Source organism: Oryctolagus cuniculus, chromosome 2, assembly GCF_051225735.1.
Source record: "Oryctolagus cuniculus isolate XC-2025 breed Fujian yellow rabbit chromosome 2, ASM5122573v1, whole genome shotgun sequence".
In the NCBI taxonomy this organism is placed as follows: domain Eukaryota; kingdom Metazoa; phylum Chordata; class Mammalia; order Lagomorpha; family Leporidae; genus Oryctolagus; species Oryctolagus cuniculus.
In genome coordinates this window covers 74,935,073-74,949,462 of record NC_142868.1, presented here as the reverse complement: position 1 = coordinate 74,949,462, position 14,390 = coordinate 74,935,073, and the positions used below count along the sequence as shown (strand labels likewise).

At 38.5% G+C, this 14,390-nt stretch overlaps 1 protein-coding gene across 1 annotated transcript in view; it reads right to left on the bottom strand.

Moving 5' to 3' along the window:
- Positions 1 to 1,597: 1,597 nt before the first annotated feature.
- LOC100339452 (disintegrin and metalloproteinase domain-containing protein 20) overlaps positions 1,598 to 14,390 on the bottom strand; it is a 36,825-nt gene continuing 24,032 nt past the window's right edge. Inside the window, exon 3 of the mRNA XM_089327017.1 lies at positions 1,598 to 4,033. Within this exon, the coding sequence (XP_089183143.1) occupies positions 1,598 to 4,033 (2,436 nt within the window). The remainder of the gene's footprint in view (positions 4,034 to 14,390) is intronic.

Sequence of the window (14,390 nt, the reverse complement as noted above, 5' to 3'; positions counted from 1 at the left end):
GAGATGAGGGAGCTGCCTTTTGTAACAAAGACACTCCTGTAATAACTAACTCACTCCCATGAAAATGACCAAAATCCATCATTAGGGCCCTGTCTTAACCCCTCTCAAAGGCTCCACCTGCCACTTGGAAATTAAATTTCAGCATGCATTTTAGCAGGGACATTTAATCCATAGCAGTATATGTGAAATATCTTACTGGATGGAAATATCATATCTAAAACAACCACAGGCTGTCAAGGTGACTCTTTTTTATTCTTTTTATTTCCTCTGTTAGAAAGGTAGACTTGGAAGCCAGTTCCCTAAATCATTCATGGATTGAGTGATGTCAGCAAATGTTCCCACGGAAAAGAGGGCTGTCGCTACTTAGCTCTTTTTACAGTTTTCCATGCTTAAAATTTTAGTTCATCTAATCCTCCTTGCTTCCACAGCTCTCTGGAACTTTTAATTTATAGTTTTTTAATGCTTAACTGGGATTTCCTAGGTTCCCCCACCCCAGAGGAAACATGGTTTGATAAGATTTATTACATCCTACACTGAATGGTAAGCATCTTTTTTATTCAACTTTATAATCCACGTTGCAAAGGAGTTGTCTGGCAAATGTTCTTATCCCCTCTTTATAGATTTTGAAGATGTTATATGTCTGTTTAAGTCATTCCCCATGATAGTAAAGGTTAGCTGTGAGAAAAAATTAAATATTTCTGATGTCTGGCTCCTCCCTCTGTTCTTCATTGTACCCAGGTGAGTTCTGTATCCATCAGAGATCATTCACAAAACTAGAACCCACACCACTGCAGTAAGCACTAGCTTCTAACAAGAAGATGCAGCAATCGCTGGAAGGGCTAGAGATCAAAGGGAAGAGGTGGGTTACTTGAACTTTGAGCTTGGAAATGGAGGATAGCCAACTTGATGCTGGATGCTCTGGAATTTGTTGGTGGCTCAGAGTCCTGAGTCTGAATTCTGAGGATACACTGTTTGGTAGCTGTTAGCATAACTGCGGCTGATGATACTATAGGTTCTGGCAGTTACTAAATATGTTTGTATGCAGTGTTAATTTACAGAGTAAAAGTTACTGCTGCTGCAATGGCAAAAGCCCGCATTAAGCAGCACTGGGTATAAAGATCAATCAAACAGTTCTGTTAAGTTTTCAATTTCTCCGTCTCTTCCTCTATAGGCAGAAACTATCATGGGGTAGGAGCTGATAAAGAAGAAATGCAGTTTATCATTACCCATTTGCCATATGGCAAATCCTGATGAAAAGTGGAAGGTTTGGAATTGGCAGAGACAGCCAATAAACCCCCACTTACTCTGTCCTTGAGAGCATTTTTGGATAGGAAAAAGAAATATGCCTCCAAAAATCATTAAATTAATGAAACGTCAGAATATGCTAGGTTTTGACCTTCGTTTATTAGCTTTTATGATTTTGTGATATAATGGATCTTTAGAGTTTTTATCTTTAAAGTCTTCTCTTGACACATGCAATGGCATTTCTACTGCCAGGGCAACAAAAAGTAATACAAGGGAAATACTTTTAGGATTGGGGTTATTTTCAGGAATTATGAGATTTCATCTTAGGGGAATTTTGAACATTCCACTCTGCCTAATTTGGATCCTGAACACTCTGCTTTTCTTTTGGTGTAGCTGAAACACTCTGCCCTCTTTTGGGTGTAGCTGCAACACTCTGCCCTCTTTTGGGTGTAGCTGCAACACTCTGCCCTCTTTTGGGTGTAGCTGCAACACTCTGCCCTCTTTTGGGTGTAGCTGCAACACTGTGCCCTCTTTTGGGTGTACCTGCAACACTCTGCCCTCTTTTGGGTGTACCTGCAACACCCTGCCCTTCCTGGGGTGGAGCTCCAACACCTGGCCCTCCCTCAGGTGGAGGAGCCTCAGTTTTCTCTTTTTCCTCAGAGGGTTTTCTCTTGTGGAAAAGCAAAACTATCAAACACAAAAGCAAAAGCAATAAAACAATCAAAAAAAGAAGTGGCAAGTAATTCCACTCTTTTTTGGCTTTTCTCTTAGGAGGTGGGCCACTATCTACACTACCTCCACTGCCTTCTTTTTCACAGGTGGGTGGGTCCCAGTCAGAGTCACAGTGGCAGTGGTCTTTGTTGTTGCAGACTCCACGCTTATGGCAGAATTCATGTGAACAAATATATACTGGAGTTATCACAGGGGTGCACTTCCTGCCAAGACATACAGAGTTTACATCACACTCGGTGCCATCTTTCACATCACCAATGTCAGCTATGGTCATCCCAAAGTGGTAATCAGTGCCCCAACAAGAAGAGTTTTCGATGTTAATCCAATGCAGAGTAGTATGTTCTTCCAACATTTGGATTCTGCTCACATTGTCACATTGTATTCTTCCACACATAACATCTGTACTACTACATGCTATATATGATTTGGTATCATTACCACAGTTACCAAAACGGTCACCACGGATATTCATTTGTCTGTAACATAGCTCCTTTGCATTCCTGGCATCGTTGCCAAAAATTTGTTTACACTGTCTATCACGGGAAAGGCATGTATTATTGTAGCAGTGGCTGGTTTCCATGCAAGTCTGTCCATTTCGCACATAGACATCTTCTGGACACTCATGCCACATTCCATTGCACCACTCTGGAAGATCACATTCATTATCCTTTTCTCGACACACTTCCCCTGATGCCCTGAACTGGCAGTTCTTGCAACAAAGCCCAAAACCACAAGCAGCACCAGGTCTCAGAGTGCAGTTTGTCAAACAACAGGGATCTTGTGTACACATTTGGAAGGTTCCACAGTCACACTGCTCATTTTCTTCAACAACACCATTACCACATAGGTCTTTGATGAAATATGGTATATTGCGTATACAGGGTTTTTTTTGTACAGTATCCATCAAGGCAGATATACTGCAGTTGCTAAATGCACTTGTGAGTATTTCTCCTTCAGACATTAGGCATGTGGGCTTTCCACATATACATGTATCTACATCATGCTGCATATTCAAATTATGACCAAGCTCATGTGACACAGCAAGTGCAAATTCATAAAATTCGTCATCTGCCAAAAACCTTTCAATTGCACAGCCGTTCCTTAAGCATATTTTTCCCCAATATGATTCCCCGTGGCGAGTATCATTCCTCCACATAAAAAAATGTGTAACATCATTTTTCATTCGGGTATCAAAAACTGTATACTTCCACCGGCAAAAATATTCCAAAGTTTCATGCATATTTCCTAATGTCACTAAGTTTCTGGTATTCCAAATCTCAAGCCCACATAAAGACACAGAAATGTCAATTGCGGCAAAAATGGAATTTACTTCATTAATCGTGATTAATAGATCTTGTATCATCAATGAGGTATTACCATTCCGGAAAAGAAATCGTTGATAGTCTTGAATCACTGCAAGTTCTATAAACCATCTGTGGGTCCAAACACCCTCATAGTTGCTTTGCCTGAGAGGAGGATTATTACTCTGTTGAAAACCCAATTGCTCTGCTATCTCTTCTTCTGCAGATTGCCATTTTGTGGATTGGAATTCTGTCTCATTGTAGTGTAGTCTATGAATCAGATGTTCATGTGTGACTGAAAATCTTTTGGGCTTTATTTCATATACAATATCATTTATCTGTAGCATTCCTCGCAAGCCCCCAAAACAGGAGCTAAGAGCAACGGTGGATTCTGGCTGTCCTTCCACATAACCCTGATAGTGGCAGTCATCCTGGATAAAAGGCTGATCTTCATGGGGAGCTCCCTCGTCTGTGTAGGTGAACACAGGGAAGTGTCTGGATGCCAAAAGCTTTTTGACCTTCATGTGGATAATGTGTCTCTGCCCCTCAATGTGCAGACTATAGGAGAGCCAGCTTGGAGTCTTCATACCTTTCTCAGTGCTGGTTACCTTCAAGGGTATTACTACTTCTTGTTGGCTATGATGGTGACAGTGCCCAATCTGAGACCATCCAGAAAGAAAGAGAACCACTCTCAGCCAGAGCATTAGGAGAGTGATCTTCACATGTACCAGGACTTCAGTCTCAGCCATGTGGAGCTGTGCATGAGAGCAAAAGCATGGCAGGCACGAGGAGATGCAGCTCTGTCTTCTCCCTTTGACTTGGTAGCCTTTGGCCTGAACTTTAGTGGTGTGTCTTCAAACAGAGCCAATCCATTAAAGCAGAGGAACTGAAAGAACAAATGAAATTCAGGACAAAGCGGTATTATTATGAGCATGTGAGTGTGGAAGAGAGATTAGGGTATGGGTTAAAAATCAATTTGTGTTTGGCTTTACACATGAATCAATATACTACATTTGATTTTCTCTTCAACATTATTGACACAGAACAAGGATGTACAACAGAGTGACAGTTGGCCACAAGTTGAGAAATACTGAACCTAGACAAAAAACAGATGGATTAATTTCACTGTTGCCCAAATATACAAATATGAGGGAACTTAAGTTTATTGGAAGGTGAAATTAAAAGATGTTTATTTTACCTATTCAGTGGACTAAGAAGTGAAGACTACCCTAAATTGGAGAAACAAAGAGACATCCAAATTCAGGAAGCACATAGAACTCCTAATAGATATGACCAGATAAGATCTTCATGACCCATTACAGTAAAACATTCAACTAAAATGTGCACTAGAGAAACTCCAGATTTCATTCGGATGATATCCAATTAGACTGACAGCTGTTTATTGTCAGAAACCCTACAGGCTAGGAGAGAAGGAAGAAACATAGTCCAAATCCTAAAAAAAAGAAAACAAAACCCTGTCAACCCAGAATACTGCAGATCTGCAAAGCTCTAATTTATAAATGAAGGTGAAATAAAGACCTTCCAATATACATAAGTTGAAAGTGTTTGTCACCACTCATCTATCCCTACAAATATTACTTAAGAATTATTACATACAGAAACAGAAAATGATAGCCATCATCATGAAAGAATGTGAAGGCAGAATACCTCCTAGTGAATATACAAAGGAAATCCAGAGCAAAAACTAGTAATATTTATGGAAACATGTCAGTACCAATTCATTACTTATCAATCATAACCTTAAAATGTAAGTGGCCTAAATTCTCCAATTAAAAGAGACTGAGTGGATTAAAAGAAGCAAGGCCCGTGTATTTGCTGCCTGCAGTAAACCCATCTCACTAACAAAGATACACAGACTGAAAGTGAAAGGATAGAAAAAGATATTCCATGCTAATGGAAAACAAAAATGAATGAAAGTAGCCATGTTAATATCAGACAAAATAGACTTTAATACAAAAAGTGTTAAAAGAGCCAAGGGTACTATGTAATGATTAAGGGATCAATTCAATAGAAATATATGACTGTAGTGAATGTATAAGCATTCTATACCAGGGCATCTGGCTATTTAAAACAAATGCTAATGGATCTAAAGGGAGACATACACTTGAATACAATAAAAATACTCTACTTCAACACCCCATTTTCATCAGTGGACAAATCAACTGGACATAAAATCAACAAAGAAACAGCATTGCTAATCTACACTATGAGTAAAATGAACCTAATTGGTATCTACAGAACATTTCATCTCACAGCTGCAGATTAGACATTCTTTTTATCAGTGAATTGAACTTTCTCTAAGATAGACCATATGCTAGGCCATAAAACAATTCTCAGCAAATTCAAAACAGTTGAAGTCATGCCATGTATCATCTCTGAATAAAATGGAATGAAGCTGGAAATTAGAAACTGAAGAAATTAGAAAATATGCAAATACATGGAAACCGAACAACATGCTCTTGAATAAACAGTGAGTCATAGAAGAAATCAAAAAAATAAAAAAATTCTGGAAATGAATGAAGATAACAATACAACATATCAAAACTTATGGGATAAAGCAAAAGCTTTTTTAAGAGGAAGATTTACAGCAATTAGTGCCTATATCTAGAAGTTAGAAAGACATCAGATAAGCAAATAGCAGTGCATCTCAAGGACCTATTTAAACAAAAAGAAACCAAGCCCAAAATTAGTAAGAGAAAATGAAGTATACAAATTAGAGAAGAAATAAACAACATTGAAACCAAAAAATGATACAAAAGATCAGGGTTATGAAGAGCTGTTTTTTTGAAGAGTAAGCAAAACTGATATGTTATGGCCTAACTAGCCAAAACAGGGGGGAAGAACCAAATTAATGAAATTAGTATGAAAAAGATGTTACAGCGGATACCACAGAAATAAAAAAGAATCATCAGGAATTACTACAAAATTTTACTTGCTAAAATATTGGAATATATAGAAGGAATGGGTAGATTTATGGATGCACACCATCTACCAGAAATGAACCATGAAAACGTAGAAAACCTAAATAAACCAATACTCAAAACGGAGATTGAATCAGTATTAAAGATCCTGGCAACTAAAACAGCCCAGGAGTGGAAGTCTTCACTGCTGAATTCTATCAAACTTTTGAAGAACTGCTTCTAATTCTTCTAAAGCTATGCAAGACAATTGAAATTGAAGGAATCCTCCTAAATTCCTTCTAATTCTTAATTTATTAACACCTTAATTCTAAAACCAGGAAAATATAAAACAAATAAAGAGAACTATAGACTAATATACTTGATGAACATAGTTGCAAATATCCTTAACAAAATACTAGCTAATCGTATCCAACAACACCCCAGAAATATCATTCACGTGGAACAAGTGGAATTTATCCGTGGTATATTTGCAAATCAGTAAATACTGTGATACATCATATTAACAAACTGAAGGGTAAAAACTATATGATTGTCTCAGGAGATGCAGAAAAAGTACTTGATAAAATACAACCGTCTTTCATGATAAAAACCTTAAGCAAGTTGGTTATACAAGGAACATTCCTGAACACGATCAAGGTAATATTTGGCAAACCCCAACCAGCAACATACTGAATGAGTGAAAAGTTGGAAGCATTCCTACTAAGATCCAGAACCAGACAAGCATGCCCACTCTCACCAGTGCTATTTTTTTTTAATTTATTTGACAGATAGAGTTAGTGCAAGAGACAGAGAGAAAGGTCTTCCTTCCATTGGTTCACTCCCCAAATGGCCACCACGGCCAGTGCTGCACCTGTCTGAAGCCAGGAGCCAGGTGCTTCCTCCAAGTCTCCCATGCGGGTGCAGGGCCATCCTCCACTGCCCTCCCAGGCCACAGCAGAGAGCTGGACTGGAAGAGGAGCAACTGGGACTAGAACCCGGCACCCATATGGGATGCTGGCACTGCAGGCGGAGGATTAACCAAGTGAGCCACGGTGCCAGCTCCCACCATTGCTATTTAATATAGTCATGGAAGTTTTAGACAGAGCCATTAGGCAAGAAAAAAAATCAAAAGGATACAAATTGGAAAGGAGGAAGTCAAACTATTCCTATTTGCAGAAGACATGATTCTTTATATAGGGTAGCCAAAAGACTCCACTAAGTGACTATTGGAACTCATAGAGAGTTTGGTAGAGTTGTAGTATATAAAATCAACAAACTTGCGGGCTGGTGCTGTGAAGTAGTAAGCTGAGCTTCCACCTGTGGTACCGGCATCCCATTTGAGTGCCAGTTTGCATCATGGTTGCCCATCTTCTGATCCAGCTCTCGGCTACTGGCCTGGGAAATAAGTGGAGAATGGCCCAAGTTCCTGGGCCCCTGCACCCATGTGGGAAACCTGGAGGAAGCTCCTAGCTCCTGGTTTCAGACTGGCTCAACTCCAGCCATTGCAGCCATTTGGGGAGTGAACCAGTGGATGGAAGGCCTTTCTCTCTTTCTTCCTCTCTCTGTAACTATATCTCTCAAGTAAATAAAATCTTTAAAATCAACACAAAAATCAGTATCCTTTATATACACAGACAATGCAGTGGCTGCGAAAAAACTTGTAATATCAATACCATTCACAATAGCTACTGAATATTAAATACATTGGAATAAATTTAACCAAGGAGGTGAAAGATCCCTACAATGAAATTTACAAAACATTAAAGAAAGAAATAAAAGAAACACAAAAATTGGAAAAAATCTTCCATGTTTGTGGAATGGAAGATTTAATATAATCAAAGTCTCTATACCACCCAAAGCAATTGCAGATTCAATGTATTCCCAATCAAAATACCAAGGATATTCTTCTCAGATCTAGAAAATGATACCAAAATTCATATGGAAATAGAAGAGACCCTAAAAAGCTAAAGCAATCTTAACAAAAGCAAGGCTGGAGGCATCACAATACCAAATTTCAAGAAATGCTGCAGGGCAATCATAATCAAAACATGTTGGTGCTGGCACAAAAACAAACATGCAGACCAGTGGAGCAGAACAGAAACCCCAGAAATAAATCCATATATCTGCAACCCACTAATTTTTGACAAAGGTACAAAAACTTTTTAAAAGGTTTAAATGTAAGGTAAATAATATCTTTTTTGGTTGAAGGAATATTTATTTATACATATTGACTTGGAATAAAAACAAATAAAAATAAAACATAGTTTTTAAAATTTCAAATGATAAATTACTTAGTCATATCACCCAGGTGAGGTATGTATAAATATTCACTATATGTCTGTATTTTTTCTGAAGGTCCCGAATATATTTTTTGCAACAAATAATTTCTTGTCCTTTATTCATCTAATTATATTAGGCCGCAAACTGTCAAAGCATCAGTTGCCATTCAGGAATAATAGTATGTATCTTAAGGGATAACTTCATTCAATAAAACAACAAACAGTAGTGGAACCTATTGGGACATGATGGCTTTAATCTCTGTATTAATTTTCAAGGGCTGCCATAAGAGATGATGCAGACTGAATGAAGAGAAATTTATTGTCTGATGATTCTGGAGGCAAGAGCCTCACTATCATGGACTCCTCAGGCCCATCCTCCATTTGGAGTTGCTAGGGAAGAATCTGTTTAAGACTTGCCCTGGAAATTCTTGTCAAGGTGACTGGCACCCTGCTCTTTGTTCCTTGTGTCTTCAAGTGAAAACTATTAGTTTATTTTAAGAAAGCTTACTTGGGGGTTCAGAGAGATATAACAGTAAATCTCACTTTGGATTTTGCAGAGGATTTAAAATATTTTAACTACCCAGGTCATTCTGTTACCACAAAATATTTCTCTCTTTCATTTAGTAATAGATACAGATCTAACTATCATCTATCTATCTATGTTTATATATTTGAAAATGTGTGTGTGTTTGTGTGTGTGTGTGAGAGAGAGAGAGAGACAGAGACAGAGAGAGACAGAGAGAGAGATCATCCATCTGCTTGGTTACCTCAGAAGTAGCTTCAAATACCAGGGCTGGGTCCAGCCAAAACCAGGAACCTAGAGCTTCATTCAGATCTCCTACATCTGTGGCAAGAACTCAAGAACTTGGGTCATCTTGTGCTACTTCTCCCAGGCTATTAGCAAAGAGTTGGATCAAAAGTTGAACAGCCAAGACATGAACCGGCACCCATATGGGATGCTGGCATTGGAAGTGGTGACTTTACCCACTACTCCACAACATCAGGCCCTTGGTCTTTCAAAGCCACTGTATTGCAGACAAAATCAGATTTTAGAGTTACCAAATGAAACCATTGGACATCTTTACTGTGACATCAGTGACATTTCACACTGTCACCTGGGGGTTGCTCCCTCAAAGACAATGTGTGAGGATGACAGCTTTCCCTGTCATTTCTTCAACCTTGGGTGCTTGCTTGAGTTCAACCCCAGAACCACCAGTTGTCCCTGCATATAGACCTTTCAGGTAAAGTCTTTATAAAATATGCAATTACCAATTTGGTTTCTTGTCTCCATCAGGCTTATTCCATAAATGACTCCACAATTCTTTCAGAATATCTTCTTATGATTTTTCATTGATTTCCATCCTTTTTAGAAATGAAATTATATTTAGAAAAAAATTCATAAAAAATTCATGAAATTCAATTCTCTTTATATACAGAAGATCAGTTTAGCATATATTAAGTAAAGATTTCAACAGTTTGCTCCCACACAGAAACATAAAGTGAAAAATACTGTTTGAGTACTAGTTATAGCATTAAATCTCAATGTACAGCACACTAAGGACAAAGATCCTACATGAGGAGTAAGTGCACAGTGACTCCTGTTGTTGACTTAACAAATTGACACTCTTGTTTATGGCATCAGTAATCACCCTAGGCTCTTGTCATGAGCTGCCAAGGCTATGGAAGCCCCCTGAGTTCACTGACTCTGATCATTTTTAGACAAGGCCATGGTCAAAGTGGAAGTCCTCTCCTCCCTTCAGAGAAAGGTACCTCCTTCTTTGATGACCCATTCTTTCCACTGGGATCTCACTCGCGAAGATCTTTCATTTAGGTTTTTTTTCCCCCAGAGTGTCTTGGCTTTCCATGCCTGAAATACTCTCATGGGCATTTCAGCTGGATCCGCATGCCTTAAGGGCTGATTCTGAGGCCAGGGTGCTGTTAGGACATTTGCCATTCTATGGGTCTGCTGTGTATCTCACTTCCCATGTTGGATCATTCGCTCCCTTTTTGATTCTATCAGCTAGTATTTGCAGACACTATTCTTGTTTATGTGACCCCTTTGGTTCTTAGTCCTATCATTACGATCAATTGTGAACAGAAATTGATCACTGGGACTAGTGAGATGCCATTGGTACATGCCACCTTGATGGGATTGAATTGGAATCCCCTGGTATGTTTCTAACTCTACCGTTTGAGGTAAGTCAGCTTGAGCATGTCCCGAATTGCACATCTCTTCCCTCTCTTATTCCCACTCTTATATTTAACAGTGATCACTTTTCAGTTAAGTTTCAGCACTTAAGAAGAATTGTGTATTGATTACAGTATTCAACCAAAAGTATTAAGTAGAACAAACAAACAAAAATACTAAGAGGGATAACATATTAAGCTGCTCATCAACAGTCAGGGTGAGGACTGATCAAGTCACCGTTTCTCATAGTGTTCATTTCACTTTAACAGGTTTCCTTTTTGGTGCTCAGTTAGTTGTCACCTATCAAGGAGAACAAGTGGTATTTGTCCCTTTGGGATTGGTTTATTTCACTCAACATAATGTTTTCCAAATTCCTAACAGGGATCACTTTTCAGTTAAAATTTAAACACCTAAGAATAATTGTGTGTTAATTACAGAGTTCAACCAATGGTATTAGAACAAAAAAATACTAAAATGGATAAAGTATTACATTGTACATCAACCGTCAGGACAAGAGCTGATCAAGTCACTGTTTCTCATAGTGTCCATTTCACTTCAAAAAGTTTCCCCTTTGGTGCTCAGTTAGTTGTCGCCGATCAGGGAGAACATATGATATTTGTCCCTTTGGGACTGGCTTAATTCACTCAGCATGATGTTTTCCAAATTCCTCCTTCTTGTTGCAAATGACTGGGTTTCGTTGTTTTTGACTGCTGTATAGTATTCTATAGAGTCCATGTCCCATAATTTCTTTATCCAGTCTACTGTTGATGGGCATTTGGGTTGGTTCCAGGTCTTAGCTATTGTGAATTGAGCTACAGTAAACATTAATGTGCAGACAGCTTGTTTGTTTGCCAATTTAATTTCCTTTGGATAAATTCCAAGGAGTGGGATGGCTGGGTTGAATTGTAGGGTTATATTCAGGTTTCTGAGGAATCTCCAGACTGACTTCCATAGTGGCTTAACCAGTTTGCATTCCCACCAACAGTGGGTTAGTGTCCATTTTTCCCCACATACTCACCAGCATCTTCTGTTGGTAGATTTCTGAATGTGAGCCATTCTAACTGGGGTGAGGTGAAACTTCATTGTGGTTTTGATTTGCATTTCCCTGATTGCTAGTGATCTTGAACATTTTTTCATGTGTCTGTTGTCCATTTGGATTTCCTCTTTTGAAAAATGTCTATTGAGGTCCTTGGCCCATCTCTTAAGTGGGTTGTTTGTTTTGATCTTGTGGAGTTTCTTGATTTCTTTGTAGATTCTGGTTATCAACCCTTTATCAGCTGCATAGTTTGCAAATATATTTTCCCATTCTGTCGGTTGTCTCTTCACTCTCCTGACTGTTTCTTTTGCAGTACAGAAACTTCTCAATTTGATGCAATCCCAATAGTTGATTTTGGCTTTCACTGCCTGTGCTTCTGGGGCGTTTCCCAAGAAGTCATTGCAGGTACCTATATCTTGCAGGGTTTTTCCAATGCTCTCTAATAATTTGATGGTGTCAGGTCGTAGATTTAAGTCTTTAATCCATGTTGAGTGAATTTTTGTGTAAGGTGAAAGGTTGGGGTCTTGCTTCATGATTCTGCACGTGGAAATCCAATTTTCCCAGCACCATTTATTGAATAGACTGTCCTTACTCCAGGGATTGGTTATGGATCCTTGATCAAATATGAGTTGGCTGTAGATGTTTGGACTGATGTCTGGTGTTTCTATTCTGTTCCATTGGTCTATCCATCTGTTTCTGTACCAGTACCATGCTATTTTGATTACAACTGCTCTGTAGTATGTCCTGAAATCTGGTATTGTGAAGCCTCCAGCTTTGTTTTTGTTGTACAAGATTGCTTTAGCTATTCGAGGTCTCCTGTGTCTCCATATAAATTTCAGCACCATTTTTTCCAGATCTGAGAAGAAGGTCTTCGGTATCTTGATTGGTATTGCATTGAATCTATAAATTGCTTTTGGGAGAATGGACATTTTGATGATATTGTATCTTCCAATCCATGAGCATGGAAGATTTTTCCATTTCTTGGTATCCTCTTCGATTTCTTTCTTTAAGGTTTCGTAATTTTCATCATAGAGATTTTTAACGTCCTTGGTTAAGTTTATTCCAAGGTATCTGATTGTTTTTTGTAGCTATTGTGAATGGGATTGATCTTAGAAGTTCTTCCTCAGCCATGGCATTGTCTGTGTATACAAAGGCTGTTGATTTTTGTGCATTGATTTTATACCCTGCTACTTTGCCAAACTCTTCTATGAGTTCCAATAGTCTCTTAGTAGAGTTCTTTAGGTCCCCTAAATAAAGAATCATATCATCTGCAAAGAGGGATAGTTTGAGTTCTTCCTTACCAATTTGTATCCCTTTAATTTCTTTTTCTTGCCTAATAGCTCTGGCTAGAACTTCCAGAACTATATTGAATAGCAGTGGTGACAGTGGACATCCCTGTCTGGTACCAGATCTCAGTGGAAATGCTTCCAACTTTTCCCCATTCAATAGGATGCTGGCCGTGGGTTTTTCATAGATAGCTTTGATTGTATTGAGGAATGTTCCTTCCATACCCAGTTTGCTTAGACTTTTCATCATGAATGGGTGTTGTATTTTATCAAATGCTTTTTCGGCGTCTATTGAGATAATCACATGGTTTTTCTTCTGCAGTCTGTTAATGTGGTGTATCACATTGATTGTTTTGCGCACATTAAACCATCCCTGCATACCAGGGATAAATCCCACTTGGTCTGGGTGGATGATCTTTCTGATGTGTTGTTGCATTCTATTGGCGAGAATTTTATTGAGGATTTTTGCATCTATGTTCATCAGGGATATTGGTCTGTAATTCTCTTTCAATGCTGCATCTTTTTCCAGCTTAGGAATTAAGGTGATGCTGGTTTCATAGAAAGAATTTGGGAGGACTCCCTCTTTTTCGATTGTTCTGAATAGTTTAAGAAATGGGATTAGTTCTTCTTTAAATTTCTGGTAGAATTCAGCAGTGAATCCATCTGGTCCTGGGCTTTTCTTTGTTGGGAGCGCCTTTATTACTGTTTCAATTTCTGTCTCAGTTATGGGTCTGTTTAGGTTTTCTATGTCTTCCTGGTTCATTTTAGGTAGGTTGCATGTGTCCAGGAATCTATCCATTTCTGATAGGTTTCCCTGTTTGCTGGCATACAAATCCTTGTAGTAATTTCTGATGATTCTTTTTATTTCTGTGGTGTCTGTTGTTACGTTTCCTTTTTCATCTCTGATTTTATTGATTTGCGTCTTTTCTTTTTTTAGTTAGTTGGGCCAATGGGGTATCAATTTTGTTTATTTTTTCAAAAAACCAGCTCCTCATTTGGCTGATTTTTTGGAATGTTTTTCTTGATTCAATCCTGTTGATTTCTTCTCTGATTTTAATTATTTCTCTTCTCCTACTAGATTTGGGTCTGGTTTGCTGTAGGTTTTCTAGATCCTTGAGGTGAATTGAAAACTCATCTATTTGGTGCCTTTCCAATTTCTTGATGTAGGCACCTATTGATATAAACTTTCCTCTTAACACTGCTTTTGCTGCGTCCCATAAGTTTTGGTATGTTGTGCTGTTATCCTCATTTACTTCCAGAAAATTTTTGATTTCTCTTTTAATTTCTTCTATGACCCATTGTTCATTCAGGAGCATGTTGTTCAATCTCCATGTGTTTGCGTATGCTCTAGGGATTCCTGCGTTGCTAATTTCCAACTTCATTCCTTTATGGTCTGAGAAGC